Source organism: Spea bombifrons, chromosome 3, assembly GCF_027358695.1.
Source record: "Spea bombifrons isolate aSpeBom1 chromosome 3, aSpeBom1.2.pri, whole genome shotgun sequence".
Classification (NCBI taxonomy): Eukaryota; Metazoa; Chordata; class Amphibia; order Anura; family Pelobatidae; genus Spea; species Spea bombifrons.
Genome location: NC_071089.1, coordinates 80,625,022 through 80,642,769, shown reverse-complemented (window position 1 = coordinate 80,642,769; position 17,748 = coordinate 80,625,022). Strand labels below are relative to the sequence as shown.

Genomic DNA, 17,748 nt, shown 5'->3' with positions numbered 1-17,748 from the left:
AAGCATAATTAGCCACTCACTGCCCTACCATGAAGTGTGGATGTGCTGGGTATCATCAGGGGCAAACACATTCTGCCTTTTGGGAATGATAGATAGAATCCCGTCTGTCTGTCCTTCCTATCTATCTAGCACACATAGACCAAGTGTGATGATCTGTGGCAAAGAGTTTTTGATTCTTGGGTGTGATGATCTGCAGAGGCCGGTTTGGGCTATGTTGCTCTGCATAGGTTGTGGTGGGCTTCTGTAAAATGTGGGTCCCTTCATGCTGTTGTTGAGGCGATGGCACGGCTGCTGGGTGGAATGCATTGTCAATGGCTTGTGTTGCAGACTGCAAAACTTTTCATGGCTTTTCTACCTTTTTTGGATGCAGGTAATTTATGGTGCTTAGTTGAAATACAGTGGATATTAGAATGGGTTTTTTGTGTGTTTTTTTTTTTTTTACATTTAATTTAAAAAATATTAACAAGCGTCATTATATCCTGTCAAAGCAGCTCCACCAAGCTAATGCATTTTTAATATTGTATAAATCCTTGTCTTCACATGTTTCCTTCTCACCATATGCTGCCTGTAATCCCTCATCACCCGCTAGCTATACCATCTTGTGCCAGCGTAAGGTCCTTTTATGCTCCGATATGGTCTATCACTGCTGTCTTTGGCCCATTTTCATGTATAGTGTTGCCAAAGGAAATGTATCGGGCTTACATGGATTTTTTTTTTAGCAGGCTGTTGCAACTCATATCCCTGCTTTAATTTTCCTGACTGTATGGGGACCTTTAAAGGGATGGAAGGTAGTCATTACACATTACTTCCAAATACATGAATGGATTATCGACTCAGGTGTGTGCGTGTGTACCTTGATAGAGACCACGGTAACCATGACAATGCTAAGGGGCCACCAAGTTATGCACATATATATATATATATATATATATATATATATATATATATATATATATATATGTGTGTGTGTGTGCATAAGGGCCAAGATTGCAAGGTAGGTAACCAGGTTTTGTCACCACAATTGCCATAAAGTCTAACTTCATGGTTCCTGCCTCATAACCCTAAAATATCAACCAGCTGATCCAAAATAGAAAAAACTATTTGTAGCCCATTTTTCTCTCAAGCCTTATTGTTCTTCTATAATGGAAACCCATTTTCTAAGAAGAGTGTTGTCTTTACAAAATAGATGCACATGATAGTGTCGAGTGGAAGCACAGCTTCGCTTAAAAGCAACACAACAAACATTTTAGAATTTACACAATGAAATAAGATTGAATCACGGCGAGTGAAGAAGCTCTAGGACTCTATATCTGCTCCGGTCGCTTGGTGTGCTCAGTGGGTCTAATGGGTGCCTTCTATTTGTGTTTGGATGTGTATGGATAAATCATTAATCTGCCAGCAAACATGGCAGACTCTAGCCTCAATCTCTTGGAAACCTTGGAATAGTATTTGAGAGCAACCTAGAAACCAGAGAGAGGCATGAAGAGATGTCATTAAATGGAACAGCATATGACCGGTGTACGGGAGGAGGTAGCACTCACCCTTTAAACCAAACTTTCACCCACAAAAATACAAAATCATTGTAACGTTGTCTACTCCAGACTGAGTGGAAAACATGTATCCATAGATGCGTCCTGTACTTAGCAGCGATACATTGTTACTGTGATTGCTCTACTAATTTTAAGCATTGGGGTTCGTCTGCTAAACAGTGAGTCTCAGAGGGGTGACCCTTCTCACCACATAAACTATTTTTGAATAGCCAACACAGGCAAACGTCTCCTCAATTCCTTAATTAAAAAACATATACAAGAGTCTTTCCTTTTCTTTTACAAGTGAAACGATGCCTGGACTCTATAATACCTCCTCCTGGGCGCAGCTCCCCCTGCAGGCATCCACTGTAACTGCCTGTGCCAATGGATACAGCCTTGGACTCACTGCCCACCTCACCTACCTGAACCCCAGCAGTGATACAGTGCACGGTAGGTATCTAATTGTAGTCGCTCCTGACCATATAATCTGCCGGATTTTTAATTCTACAAAAAATATTTCTTGAAGTATGCCATGAGTAGTCGTATCTCATCTTTAAAGCGACACCCCAGACATCACATGCAGTTTAATGTATATGATAGCTGCGTGGCCCTTTTACATTTTCGTGGTGCCCCTTTTGCAAATCCATGGTGGGATTCTGCAGAATTGCCCCATTCCCCACCCTCAGCTAGCTGTCATAGAGGAGATATTTACCTCACTTCAGCTCCTTTGCTGGCTCAACGAACGCTGCGGGCAGGGGTCTGTTTGTATTTCTGTGTGCATGCACAGAACGTGCTCCTACTGATTTCAAGGGGAGCACTTTGGTGTCGCTGACTGGTTTCTATAAGCATCCCATTAGTGAAAAGAATCGTCAGACCATATAATGGGAGGGCAGCTGCATCTTGTACCTCAAGTAAGTGCCCCCCCCCCTCGTTTTGGAAGAATGTGTACTTTACACATTTTTCTTTAGATGGAGGTCAGGTACAGATACTGTACATTTTAAGATTTGCCCCATCTGGTGCCCCACCTGCATCGGTTTGCTTGATATCATATGATAGACCGTCAGTAGCAATAGCAAGTACCCTGATGTCAAACCTTTTATATCATTAATATTGAGTGTATAATCAGATATATTTCCAAAGAGCAAACAGTTATTTAGGTACCCCATAGTCCTAGAGGTTGACAAGCTGATAAGTGTCACAAAGCATACTAAAACCAAATCAAACCAGACCCCAGCCTGACTTAGGATCCTATGAGAGCGCGCGAACTTGCCTGTGGTAGACACAGGTTGGACAGGTACAAGGACTCATTGCTGGAGATGGGAGTGAGCACTTCGCAAACTATCCACGCATGGGGATTATTCACTAAAAGAGTTGGTAGGAAGGAGCATTTGAAAAAATGTTATGGTTCAGCTCCTTGGGGGTATAATGTATAGCTAAATCGGTGATATTTCTGCAAAGTCTCCCTACTCATTGAGCTATGTGTTATACTTGGCCAACTCAGCCCTTCTTGCCTAAAAAACCCTGCTAGTGATGGTCCATCGTAACGAATAGTGAAGTGAGGGAGGTGATGTTGCTGACTGGAATAGGTCCTTACAAGTGTGTGGGCCATGTCCTACCTATATAAAGGAAAGAATTGCTAAACTGCAGGACAAGTGGTGGTCCTCCAGCAGTTGATGAACTAAATGTAGATCCACCAGCCAGATCATGAGAAAAAGGTTAATATGTCTTAGTGCCTCACTTGATACCTGTCGGCAACAATTAGAGAATGCGTCTCCCCACACATTCACACTCTCGCTTAAGTGCATAAATTAAAAAAATAAGGTTGACATCACCCCTTGTTTTTTCTCAAGATGAGAGATTATTATTTATTGTCTTATATAGCACCATTGTATTCCATGCCTCTGTATGACGGGTAGTAGTATACAACTTAACTTATAGCATTATAGTTCCACTATTTTTTTTAAAATGTTTTGTTTTTTGTTCTTTTCTGGTAGTTTTGCTTTGCCGATGTCCCCATTGATCTAAATAAGTAGCAAGTATATATTCCGTATGGGTTTTTTCTAAATGCACAACATCTTGAGCTTTGTATAAGCAGCTTCAAATAATAAGAAATATACCACCCACGTCAACTGTGCCATCAAGCCATTTTATCTATATGCTACCAAATAGCACTATTTGATGATTTGTAAATGAGCGCACTGTACAACAGTTGGTACGCATGGCATATTTATTATTTCTATCTGGGGTACCAAACACCAGCGCAGCAGCAATGGTTTGATATTGTGTTGCTTTAATTTGACATGCAGAGGCAATGATGCTACTCAACCCAGTTCATCAGATTATGTAGTTGGTCCTTGCTCTTCTACTCCTTTGCCTTAATGTGCTCTAATGTATCATAAATGGTTACATATTCGTTTGTTTGCGATACTGCTACTACTACACAAAGATCACAAATACTTAAGATCTAGCAACAGTTGACATGTGCTGGAAAACAGGCTTCTGTATCGTTTCAGTTAATGTTCCAAAGTGATCATTACATAAATGTACTGTGCAACATTGTCAGGGACAGATATTTAATACCTCAGTTCCTGATAAACAAGTGGCAGCTAGATGCGAAAAGATGCAAAAAGCCTGTTTGTTGGTACAGTTTTTAGATTTGAGGTACAGCTGTTCTAGATATCCTTTTTCAAGTACAAGTAGTTTGCGTAATTATTACAATTTACTTAAATTATACACTCTATAAGTACACGGTAGTACTTTCCATGTACTTTGCCCAACATGTATGAATTTCCTGGCAAAATTGGCTGTTCCGGTCAACTAGGTTTGTAAATTGGGGGCTATTCCTGGAAGTTACCAGCTAAACTAAACAGTCTGTATGTTACAGCCATGTTTATATACCTTCTGGAGGACAGGGAGGTAGTAACAAGCTTTGAGGCGACCACTGGCAACCGCAAAGTCCAAGCTCAGATCCAGGGCCAACTTCGACTAGAGGAATGCTGCTCCGAGTGCCCGTGGGAATCCCTGCCTTGCTACTGCCCCAATGGTGAGTTGGGAAGCAATAGGGGAACTATTGTTTGTTTTCATCACTTTATACATTGAGCCGACATCTAAAAAACACATCGAGACACAGAGCTGTGGCCAGGCTTTAAATGGCCAAAGCGGCAACCTTAGCCAATACATGTGCAGATAGATAATATAAAACTAATGCATCAGGCTATCTTTTTTGCATACACATACAAAATTATTATTAAACATATTAGAGACATAGGTGCTGTTAGAGAGAACTCAGACACATCATCAATTGTGCTCTCTAGCATGTTAAACAATAAATCTGATCTTGTCTTAACCTTTTCGGCTTCCTTAAATGAGGCAAAATTTAACAAGATTTTTTTTTGAAACATACGTAGCAGACACTAGGTATGCACACATCACTTTAGGTACACAGGCTACTGCTTTGCCACACTGGCTTAAGGTTTTTGATTCAAGTATGTTTTTTTTTCTGGACTGGAACCTGTAGGTATTGTCTAATACAAAATTCACGCTGGGCTGACTTAACCCCTCTTCGCTCTTTTGTATACTTTTTTAATTTAGCTATTTTGTGTGTCTTCTTCTGACGTGTCTCCTTGTCCCATGCTCTCAGGTCACCTTGTGCTGGATGCAGATATGGCACACGATTTGTTTGTTCTCAGCATAGGAGTTATACCCCCCTCTGCAGTTCTGAACATATCTCTTCAAACCAGTCGAGAGCTGCCGACCCTTCCAAGTGGAGCAGCGCGTGTGACCCTCAACTCCACACTAACGCCCTTGGCCCCCAATCCTAGGGGTCCAGCCGAAGAGGGGGAGGGTCTGCGTGACGACAGGTTGTGCTCATGGTGATTGTGCGTTCCGTGTATGGGGCTTGCTTTTGCCTGGTAGCACAGATCCCTCTTTGCGGTCTCTCAAACATTCTGTATTTTCCTTTGTGTCAACGATCAAGTGCAAGTCTGTTGTTGTAATTATGTGTTGTATACAAATGCATGAGTGTGCAACACTGTTTATTAACTAGGTGATTAATGTGGTGGTGCGCAGTGCTGTGTGGTGTTTGGGCTCACGTGAGGTGAGTATTTTCCCACCTCTTATTATCGTTTAGCATTAGTATTCGTATTGCTTAGGACAAGCCTTAACATACGACAATCCAACAATATTGTCTTACAGTCCAACCAGTTGTTTTGGGGGTGTGAGTGGGTCTGGAGGAAATCCATGGGCTCTGCATACGGATCCACCGCCCCAAGAAAGTGCCAACAGTCATCCTAGCTCTCTCTTTGCTGCTCTCACTGGACCCGCCACAAATTCACAACATTACCAATTAAGCTTCCGCCTTCAGGTCCAAGGTCCCTGCCTGCTGGCAGGTGAGTGAAAATTGTGCTATGTTTGTTATCAAAATGAGCTTGACATGGAAGGGTTTTTGCAAGGAACTAATAGCATAACTTGGGATCTGTGACATTTTGAAAAGACAAAAAAGGCGGCATGGGTAGGGTAATATTAGACACTGGCATCTGTTAGTTTACAGTGTTTAATATTTTGGTAAAGATTTTTGGCTCTGAAATCTTTGTACGGTGTTACACTTCTATTGTCCTTTTAGCACTTAGCATAAATCAGGGGTGTCCAAGTTTTTTCTGCAGTGGGCCACTTCATCAGAATTGTATACGTGCGCGGGCCGCACTCATTTTTCACTGTGACAAAAAATATGGCCTTTAATAAAATATGCAGATTAAAATAAAGTAAATAACACAAAACCTTTACTCTTCCTCTCACTGATTTCTGGGCCTAGAAAGTTTTGCGACTACAAATTCAGGATTCCCTAGATTTATTCTAGGGATGAACTAAAATGAAAATTCTGGACCAAAACATTCAGGGTTCACTTAGCCAAAACCGAAAATGACCCCCACCTTTAAAAATAATAATAGAAACTCACATTTTTAATAAAAGTAGGTAACACACAATTGGACAAAATTAGCAATATGACTTGGCAACCAGTAAATGCTGGCAACCCAGGCAACCAGTAAATGCTGGTACCTAGGCATGATGGGACTGTGCTCGCTGTGATTGCTGTTAGCAATCACACTCCTATCATGCCAAGTCAGCCAGTACATGCTGGTACAGGGTGGCTGTAAGTGATGTGCAGACCCCATACTGCTGGCAGCATCACTACACAAGGGGGGCAGCTAGCTAGGTTTCAGCATGTACTGGCTGACTTGGCATGATAGGAGTGTGATTGCTAACAGTAATCACAGTCCCATCATGCCTAGGTTCCAGCACTTACACATCCATCCAGTAAATACTGGAACCTAGGCATTATGGGACTGTGATTGCTGTTAGCAATCACACTCCTATCATGCCAAGTCAGCCAGTACATGCTGGTACAGGGTGGCTGTAAGTGCAGACCCCATACTGCTGGCAGCATCAACACACAAGGGGGGCAGCTGGCCAGGTTTCAGCATGTACTGGCTGACTTGGCATGATAGGTGTGTGATTGCTAACAGCAATCACAGTCCCATCATGCCTAGGTTCCAGCACTTACACATCCATGCTATCACACACACACTCATTTATTCATATAATCATTCATTCACAGATTCATTCCCTCAATCACACACACATTCAAACACCCTCCCCACCTCCTTACCTGCAAGCCAGCTCCACGATGCCGCTTACAGACTTCAGCAGGGGGCGCGGCCTCCCTCTGCCTTCTCTGCTAAAGCACAGAGGAAGTAGGATGTCACGTGAACTCCGCTTCCTCTGTGTGCAGTCCAGAAGACCCTCCCACAAGTAAGTAGCAGGGCTTGAGGTGCGGCTCGCGTAAGATCGGTTGCCCTGGCTGCCGATCTTACGCGGGCCGCACCTCGAGGTCTCGCGGGCCGCATTTGGCCCGCGGGCCGCATGTTGGACGCCCCTGGCATAAATGGTTCTCAAGTATGTTCTGTCTTCTCCTCCGTTCTCAGGCATAGAGAGTCCTTCACATGCCCTCCGTGCTGATGCAAGTCCATTTGCCGTCTCAGCCACTTCTGTGTGGATCAGTCTGGCCGAAGACTATAACTGTGACCGAACTGTGGAGATAATTCTGCACCCTAGCGGTGAGAAAGGGGAGGTGGGCCACTGGGGATCACGGTGCGGGGTGAATAAACAAAGAGATGTGTGGTAGAGCCCTGTGCGGGACTGCTTTTTTAATCCCGCTCCCGCAATGTGGGTGTTCCGCTCCCGCCACATTTGTGGCCAATCACGCCCGTCTCCTTACCTGATTTCCCGCTCAGTCCCGCAAGTTGTTCCCTCACAGCGTCTCTTCTCTTGCTCCGCCCAGGAACAAGGCGGAGTCACAGGAAGTGACATCACATCACGTGACTCCGCCTTGTTCCTGGGCGGAGCAAGATAGGAGACACTGTTATGGAGCAGCGAGAAGACTGCGCGGGATTACCGGGACCCGCAGGTACAGTGCCTGACTGCCCGCGCCCGCAAGTTTTTTGGCGGGTCTCATGGGACCCGCCTCCCAATGCAGTCCTCTAATGTGTGGCACATTGGGGTGGTGTACAGGTGAAACATGAGCAAGTAAAGAATATGTGAAAGCTTCTAAATTATTGTACCGGACACTGAAGGGAATGTAATGTATGTGTTGGCTTTGCAGTACTATCTATTGCATATTATAAAAGTTGGAGTCTTAGCGGAGTGGTGTATGTTGACTAGGGGGGCAATCACTCCATTGGGCAACTGGCCTTACTAGTGTGCCACGCCTCTTAATGGGCCAGTTGGGGAGACCAAGATCTCCCTTGCAACCAGAAGAACACAAGCAGTGGAGCAAGAGGTCCTCCATGGCTTGGTAGGTCTGATTTAAGAGGCTGGCATAAAGTTTGTTTTAACATTTTTTCTCTCTCCGTAGAACCACATCTCCCCCACTTATCCCTGGAGCGAGGAGTCAAGAACTTCCTACAATATGAGCTGCAAATAAAACAAAGAAAAGATTTCATCAGAGCAATTAAAAAATCCAGTGACCCTGAGAAACAGGTGGGGAGAAAAGTTATGACAGACACGGCAATAATCAAGGGACACACCATATGACCGATAAAGGGATATTTATCACTTCACAAAAGGGATTGGTTGGAGCACCGTATGTTTGTTTTTTTTCCTTTTTTTTAACTTGCAGTGGACGAGAAAATGGCTGCAGGAATATAAAATAATTATGAAAGATAGGGTGTTTGTATGGTTTTATATGAAGTTGAAATGGCGTATATGGCATAATCGCCTTCGGGATATCTTGGGTTCCCTCCTAAGTGTAAAGGTGAGTCCAGACATGGACCTCCATGCTCTCGTGTGCCTAGAGGGATACCAATTGTACTACACTGAAGAGGCCATGAAGGCTAAATGTACTTCTAGGGATGTTGGTTTCTTTGTGCAGGGGTAATTTGCCTCACATTTTGGTTTTGAACTCCAGGGGGACAGGCTATGAAGCGGCTGTTCTTGTTGAGCATCTCACTCTTTCTCTATGGTATATGGCATAATTATGCAAGTTTTCGTTTCATGAAATTTATTAGGTCAACTTTGTGAGAAGACGTTTTCACAAGGATATCCCTCTGATACCAGTATTGATGCTGAACTTCTGTCCTGACTTAATGGCACTCAGTTCTCTGAGCACTGACCTTCCCAAAGTCACCCGTGAGATCATTTTCCTCTTATATCTGAATGGAGAGCTGTCCTGCAACATTCGGGTAAGAGCACCTTATTGCAAGGAGAATTTTACTTGCTATGTTATTCGCTACACAAATTCAAATACAAGTTCAAATATTTAAACTAGACTTGGACGCCGAGGCAGACTTCATGTTCGTCTTCGGGGTAAAATAAATCTTTGTATTGTATATCTGTATACGTTCTTCGTATTCGTTATTCTTAGTTTTCTAGCCTAAGTCTTCCGTAGTATAGCTGGAGTTAATAAACTTGATACGGGAATATGTAAGATTGAGCTAGGATTTAAAGGTCCGTAAGAGCGACTCTGTTGGTCGTTTGCGGGGGGCTCGTCTGGCATCAAGAAATGAAGGGCAGCTGCTATAGGCAGTGACTTATATGCGGAAGGACCAGGGAGATTAGGTAGGAGAGATTTACAAAGATGAACACGAAGAAACTAAGATTCTTCGTGTTGTGAGTCTGTGTGCCTTTTTCTGCTGCCATATTTGTTTGTTCGTTATTCGGTTTGAACAGCGCAAACACAACGTTTGTGTTAGTTTTCATGTTCTCCTGAATACGAATGCACGAGTCTCATTTAAACCGTGACCATAGGATCAGGCAGATCCATTTCTATTTGTACCATCTCCTGAGCTTCTGTTTCTACGATGGTGGATTCATTACTTAAATGTTGTCTTTCCCTCTTACTGGATTGTTATCCAGATAGCTGTTAAATGGTGTTTTTTATAAGACACTGGTGTGGCTTATTGATTCTTGTCCTGCAACTAACAATCCTTCCTCGATGACCTGGCCATGAACAATTTTATCAGATCCCTGCTCTTTATCATGATCCTCTTCCCCAACTCCGTTTCCTTATTCTGAACAAGTTACTATTACGCGCACTTGGACATATGCATGAAAAAGTTTATCTAATATTCTCTGTGGCATATGATGTCTCACCACCCTCTCTCACCTCCAATGTCTTATAGGATGCCCTTCTACTGGCGGTGAGGAGTTTACCCGCACGCACTTTACTGAATGTAGCAGGTGGCGCATGCGACAGCAAGGCCTTGTTCCCCACCAGCAGGCAATGCAGCAACGTGAGTGAGGGGGGCTGCAAGGGATTCTGGGTACTCTGTGCTTCTGACTGCAAAGGATACTGGGAGCTTGGTGAGAATTTGCAGCATCAACTGCATGGCACCTTAACCCCTAACCCATCCCCCACCTTCCATGCGTTATCCAATAGTACAATAGACTTTGTTCTTTCCATACTGGACCTCTGTATTTCTGTATTTTAATTGTTTTTACTAGGCTTTTGTACAGTGCTATGAAAGTCTTTGCCCCTTCTTGATTTCTTCTATTTTTGCTTATTTGTCACATGTAAATGTTTCAAATCAACTCATTTTAATATAAGACAAAGACATGCAGCATTTAAATGGCCTTTCATTTATTGAAGGTAAAGAGTCCGTCAAAACCTATATCACCCATGTGAAAAAAAGTAATTGCCCCCCTAAACCTAAAAAACTGGTTGTGGCAACAACTGCAGTGAAGCCTTTGGGATAACTGCCGATGAGTCTTTGAGTCTTTTAGATCGCTGTGGAGGAATTTTTGCCCACTCTTCTTGGCAGGATTGTTTTAATTCAGCCACTTTGGAGGGCACGTTTCAAGCATGAACTGCCCTTTTAAGGTCTTGCAAAAGCATCTCAGTTCAAGTCAGGACTTTGACTAGGTCTCTCCAAAACCTTAATTTTGTTTCTTTTAATGCGTTCAGAGGTTGATGGTTCCATCAATTATGGCCATACCTAGGAACCCTCTAGGTTTAGCCCGTAGACTCCAGATAAAGCACCCCTTCTCCAGGTCACTATTGTCGCTTCCTGAGAAGGGGCAAATACTTTTTTAGAACACCGTATACAGTATACCAGTGATTTAATAACATTACTATTATAATTAGTATTACAATTGTTTTACTTTAGTGAGAATCGGAGATAATGATGAACACGTGACTGTCTGTCTGTTCATAGGAGTCGCTGGAGGTGGCATGTGATTATATCCATAGAAGCCGACTGGGTGGCACTGCCAATAACCTGCTCTCCGTGTTAAGCCGTGTCCTGGCACTCCCTTTGCATCGTGGGTACCCAAGGCAGCTCTTCCTTATTACTGACACTGTACCCACTTGTCCTGGCAAGGTCATGGAGCTTGTGAGGCAACATGCAAAGACCACACGGTGATAATCTGGCACACAGTGCATGCATACAATGTCCCTAAATATCTGATGAAGACGTTGCGATACTTACTGTAGCGTAAACTGTGTATGATGTTTCTGCACACAATGAGTAACGCAAGATTAAAATAACGTGTATATGAACTTGGCAGACCCAATGTCATTAATTCTGTAGATAAAGTATAGAAAAGGCAGATAAACCTGACACAATTCTTGAATGACATAACTTTCTTACACCATTGTATTCAGGCTGTTCAACACAGAGAAATAGAATTTGACAGCAGAGAAGAACCATTCAGCCCTTTTTTTCCTGATGTAAAGGCTTGGACCTTAATCAGTAGTTGGTCTTATCTTAGGTTCCAGATAGCTTTGTGCTTATCCCATGCATGTTTAAATTCCCTCGACGTATTAGACTGTACCACTTCTGTCACTTGTCTACCACACTCATGGCAAAGTATTTTTACTAATTTATGTAGAAATGTTTTTCTAATAAGATTTTGTCTGTGTGCTTTCCAACTGTGTGTGTGGATGATTCAGGCTGATGAAATTGTATAAACAGTGTCCTCTTTTGTAAATACAGGGTGTTTGGTTTTGCTGTGGGCTCCAATGCAGATCTCCGATTTCTTGAGAGGGCAGCCAAAGTGAGCAGAGGGTCAGTGGAAATTGTCATGGAAGGAGAAAGACTGCAGCCAAAGGTGAGCCTCTAAAACCACCCTCTTCTTTTTGAGATGTATGGTTAAGGATTTGTCCGTTTCATAACTGGCAACGGTTTATTAATATAGATATTGTTTTATCCATTTAGCTAATTAAGTCCCTGAAGAAGGCCCTGGAGCCAGCTCTCAGTGACATTACTATTGATTGGTACATGCCTGACACCATGGAGGCACTGCTGACCCCCCATGAGATTGCTCCGCTGTACCCTGGCGATTGCCTCATTGGCTACTGTGCTCTGTATCATACAGCTAGCTTCCGTGGCAAAAGGAGCATGGTGAGGAGGGTGCTGGGGAACCAGGTTACACGCTGGCAGCATTGGCCACCACTACAAATCACCTAGCATTTTAGGAACTCTTGTGGCCATGCATTCTTGTTTCAGGGGCAGCGTGCCAGAGGTAGCTCCTTCAGCTCCGTGTTCCAGTCTCAGGAAGATACTCTGACCCCTGCAACCTTTGATACAAGTTGCCTAAATCCTTCTACTGGCATTGATGATGTTGGGCGTGCACTACAGGAAATTACACAGGAGATTTCCTTGGAGTTCTCCGCATTTAGTGAGGATGCAGACAGAAGTAAGCATGGAACCAAACATATTTATAATGGTGAACGGAATTGTAAATGAGGATACAGAAGAGATGCCCTTTCCTTTCCAATGACCAGTCTCTTTCTGCGTCTCTCCTTTTGGTAGTGCCACTAAACAGTACAGTGCAGCATCAATCCCATAACTTCTGTAAATTCTTCCCACATGGTTTTGATTGTTTCTGATTCTCTTATTTGCCTACTGCAAAAGAATTGTCATATCTATCCTATTAATTCCCCGTTGCAGAAGTACAACGTTGCACACCAGTGCAACAAAAAAATTACAGAAACTTCTCCCTGCTAGTTATCGTTATCTAAGATATTACATGAATAATATGATAACTGCATTGTCCACAATTGATCATTAGGTGGAGAAGGATTTCCTGTAAGTGACATTAGAAAGCGTATTGTTCAGTCCTCCTACGTCCAGGAACAGTATATGCTCACTCACTGCTCTGTCAGTACGGAACCGACCAGGACACAAATGCCGCCGTCTATCAGCAGTGACCCAACTCATGCACCCACCTATGGATCCACCAGCAGTGAATCAGTTGGGTCTCGAGAGGCTACTTTTGGAGACTGTACCAGCCCATGCTCTGCTACGGTCCCCCAGCAGGGACAGAAAAGTGTGTCTCAGAGTGATGGGATGCGGCAACCCAAGGAAAACACCAACTCTAACTGCAAGGCAAGAAACTAACTCGCCCGAGTATTTTATTATTTGATCTTGTGAACAGTGTCTCACATTATGTCTTTGCACTCTGTTCTCTAGGCTTCTCTAACACAAAGCTCAGAGGAGTTGGTCAGAAGAAAAGCACTGATTCAGGCTACCATGTCCGGCCGCAGTTTCTCTTCCCCACACGGGGAGCTAGACATGCTTCGTCTGCGCACTGTCTTGGACAAGGTGTCTCAGAACCGAAATTCAGAAGCGGAAATGTGCACATCACATGGCGAAAGCCTCGCCGATTCATGTAAGGAAGACTCCTATAAGTGTGCAGAGGGTAAAACAAAAAGTGGAAGCATTAAACCTATATACACTATACACACAATTTACAATAAAGCATACCTAATCTAACATAACACAAGTCCAAGGGCAGATAAAGGTTTGAGTCTTTATAGCAAGAATAATGGGTAGACTAGTTGGGGCCAAACGGTTTTTATGTGCCATCAAATCTATGTAATCCCGCTTTTATACTCTACAATTGATGAGTCTTAAAAGGATATCCATGGCTGCGATCAGCCTGCGTGGACAAAGCGATTAAAAGATAATTAAGATACCAGTTGCGAATCAAGAATATTCTTGAAGCTTGGAATCCTAAGAATTAACTATAATTGCTTGAGAACTTTCATCCATAAACCCAGGGCCGGCACTCTGCATTACATGCCGGCACCGAGACCGAACATGGAGACTCGCCGCAGAGGAGAGAGGGGCGCCGAACGGGTACTGACAGCTTGGTAAGCGAAAACCACTCGGCGCCCCTTTCTCTCTCTTTCGCTTTAAAAAAAAAAAAAAAAAGAGCTTGGGGCGGCAAAGTGCCCCACTTGGCTCCATTGTCGGGCCGGCCCTGCATAAACCAGCCAGTGACATGTGATTTGTTCCGACGGTCAAACACTCAGCCCACTGAGCAGCAACGGAATAACATCAGATAAATATGTGTGTTTATCTCTTCATGTTTGTTGGCACAATGGGGTTCATTCTGTAAAAATTAAAGGGCTAACTCCACTTTTAGCAAAGTATACAGGAACTTGCAATTTCACTAAAAAAAGAAAGCTGATTATGAGTGAGGGTTCAGGGTTTGGTTTCAAGTCTCCTCCTCCTGTTCCAACTCGCATGCTGTAACTTGCAAGCAATTTGTTAGCAACTCTGGGGTTCATACATATGAGTTGGTGTTTTTCAGCTGCATCATACTTGAGTTGGTGCAAGTTGAGTTGGCATTAGTAAGTGTACAAGTTGGGTTCGCCTGCAATGTAGTAATAAAAGTATACATACAACCTGCCACCTTATAATAGACCACGTTATTTTTGGAACATAACTGATTTATTTGCATTTAATAATTAACAAAGCTAAAAAAAACCTTTGATAACATTTTGAAGATTATTTATGCCTTTTGTTTGTGGCTCCCGTACAGGTAACATTCTCTCTCCAAACCTAGACTGGGACATGTTGGTTGATGCACAGTACATATTCTCTGCATCTCCTGCCATTGAAGGAGGGAGTGCGGTGTCTGGTGGGAGCAGCGATTCTGTGTGGCAATGCCGGGCTGTGATACGTGGCTCTATAGGAGGTAGAAGTCTCTCTTGGGAAACATCCATTAGTCTCGAGACCCTGTTGGGCAGCAGTGGGGAAGAGACAGCTGACTGTATTGCAGATGAGAGAGATTGTGACATACATCACTTGGCAGCACGCTCCATCATACAAGACAACCAGGTCATGGCTTGGAGGGAATGTGACATTGAACATGGTGAGATGTTGAGTTGATTACTAGAATAACACCTATGTTGGGGCACACCTATAGTCCTAGCAATATAGCTCATCAATCCAATTTTTCAACTCCAGGTTCGTCTCGTAGATTCAGACTGAAAGCTGTTCAGACCAGTAAATCTTGCTCGCAGGTTTCCAGCTACACTTGTCACATGCCTGTTGACCCCGATATTCAGGATGTTCTTCCCGGACACATATCTGTGCACAGAGGTATGAGGGGGTTGCAATAGCCTGCTGCTTTGATGCAGGGATATGCCAGATCTCCGACCGCTAACAGAGAACTGTCTTTGCAGAGGTGATAGGAAACCACTAAGAACAGGAAAAAGTATGTCACTGTAACTGGGTATTTGTTTCCAATTCCAGAGTTGTATCTTTACAGGATATGTAGTTTACCCTACAGACAGTTTATACGCATCAGTGACAAGATCCGTTCAGAGGTGATGTGGATTTAATACCAAATTTAAGGCTCTCTTAAACATAGGAGTATCAACATCATGTGCCTCTGCTTTTTAATGCCCAGTGAACTAAAAGCAATCTAAATCTAAACACTTTGAAATCATTCTCTGCAGTGTTTTCTTTGTTTAGCAATGGATTTTACTGACTAAAAAAATGTATTCAAGTTTGAATTCAAGAGCACACCACCATGGAATTATAAGGTGATGATGGCAAGCTAGGTACTGTATATGCCTTTGTTGCCTGTTAACCAAACCCTTGCAATAGTGAACAGGTGGCTGAAGTGATTGTGGACAATAGTTGAGACATCTCTGCATTCTAATACGTTTGCTTATTTCAGGTGGAAGAAGCAGAAGGGGTCTTAGATCGAACTCAGGAAGTTCGTGTCAGGGAGACAGTAGACGCTCAGAAATTCTGGATGAAATATTTGAAACTGCAGGTACAATGAGAAAGTAATAGTAATGAGAAACCCTCACCCTTTCACCTGCATGGTGTACACAGCCGTTATAGTGTACTCTACATCAGTAAAATTAAGACATTTTCACAATGCCCTGTGTGTAACGCTGTTCTGTGCGCTATTACACTGATGTGTTCCCATGGTATATCCTGTATCCATGACAATGATTATCATTCATGACTTACCCTTGTCATCACTGGCAGCAATCTATTATCCATACCCCTAGTCAGGTAGAGCAAAAAAAACAAACCTATAACTTATTTCCTCAGGGGTGAGCCTAGGGTTAGTGGGCCTGGATTCAGTATTTCTTCATTTAAATCTATAATAGATTGTCAGGGATGATGAAGTTTACTTACAGAGAATGTTTTCTGTGCTTATATTACCGATCCCATACTCGTATTGCTCATTGTTGCAGCCCTTCCAGCGTCCCCTTTAAGCATGTCCTCTGAGAACAGCTTGGAGAAGCAGCGATGCCAGGAAGGTGAGTGTATTTACAAGACCAGGATATACGAGACCACAGCGCAGAATTTACAGTGAAAAAATTAACGCTATAGACAGGTGAGACAAGCTAATCACACAATCTCTGTACCACAGGTCAAGTTAATCCCTTTGGTTCTCAGAAATCATCAGATCCCTCTCTGAGTTCAAGGTATGATTAACTTCCTATGGGTATGGTTGGTATGGCCTGGCTTTATTTAAAATGTTCTGTGTTTTTACTTAAAGGATCAGTGTGGGTAAAAGGAGGATTCGCAGCCTGTCTGGAAAACTGGCCCCGCTGAAACCACCGTGTATTAGTGGAGATAAGGAGAGTTGCCCAGAATTGGGAATTCAGGACTATCAAGCACTGGTAAAACGTGCAGACATTATGCTGAAACCTGCTAATCCATAAAACTACCCGTGCTTATAGTTACTACATAATAAACTCATTTATATTCCCTTTCGTTTTCTCCACAGATCTCTTTGCAGTCTGCAGAAGGCTTTTTCAACCTGAGCAGCTATTTTTCCAGTATAGTTCAGATTTCTTTGCAGCGTCTACTCCGTGCCTCCCCCTACAGCTCTCACCGTGGCAGTTTAAGTCCAGTGTCTGAACCATGCCAAACAGAGCAAGGAGACATCCTGCGAGGCGGAGGACAGACTTGCAAGGGGGGCTCACAACCCCAGGTTCCAGTCACTCAGGACTCTTCCTTTCTTCCTATACTTGCTACTTCATGCCCTGAAGCTCTCTGCCATCAAGCAGACAGCGGCCGTGGGTCAGAGACTGACCCGTGTGATACCTCCCCATGCCCTTCTGAAGCTGGCACAGAGCAAGACACAGACATAGAGGGCTGTTCCTGGGCCACAGCTGTAGCACTTGCGTGGCTAGAGCACCGCAGTGCTGGCTACTTTACAGAATGGGAGCTGCTGGCAGCGAGGGCAGAAGGGTGGCTACGTACACAAACTCTGCCCGAGGGCCTACAGCTACCTGCTCTTAAGGGGGCAGCCCGTCAGCTCTTTTTGTTGCTCCGTCACTGGGATGAAAACCTCAACCTAAACATGCTTTGCTACAAACCAGGTGATGTTTGAAGAGGGAAATAAAGGCATTGATATAATTTTGGCTAATGTCACATCATTTTCACAAAGCCCCACAGCAGGC

General features: G+C 43.5%; 1 protein-coding gene across 1 annotated transcript; it reads left to right on the top strand.

Annotated features, from left to right (window-relative positions):
* The first annotated feature begins 1,839 nt into the window (after positions 1-1,839).
* Positions 1,840-17,704, top strand: VWA5B2 (von Willebrand factor A domain containing 5B2). The gene is made up of 21 exons (XM_053460361.1): positions 1,840-1,979; positions 4,414-4,572; positions 5,170-5,389; positions 5,724-5,917; positions 7,511-7,642; positions 8,440-8,564; positions 9,092-9,265; positions 10,205-10,315; positions 11,237-11,439; positions 12,017-12,131; positions 12,239-12,424; positions 12,530-12,719; positions 13,095-13,411; positions 13,496-13,694; positions 14,853-15,185; positions 15,281-15,415; positions 15,999-16,097; positions 16,531-16,596; positions 16,701-16,764; positions 16,839-16,962; positions 17,070-17,704. The coding sequence occupies exons 1-21, from the start codon at positions 1,841-1,843 to the stop codon at positions 17,676-17,678; spliced, it is 3,894 nt and encodes a 1,297-aa protein (XP_053316336.1). The 5' UTR covers position 1,840; the 3' UTR covers positions 17,679-17,704.
* The last annotated feature ends 44 nt before the right edge of the window (positions 17,705-17,748 follow it).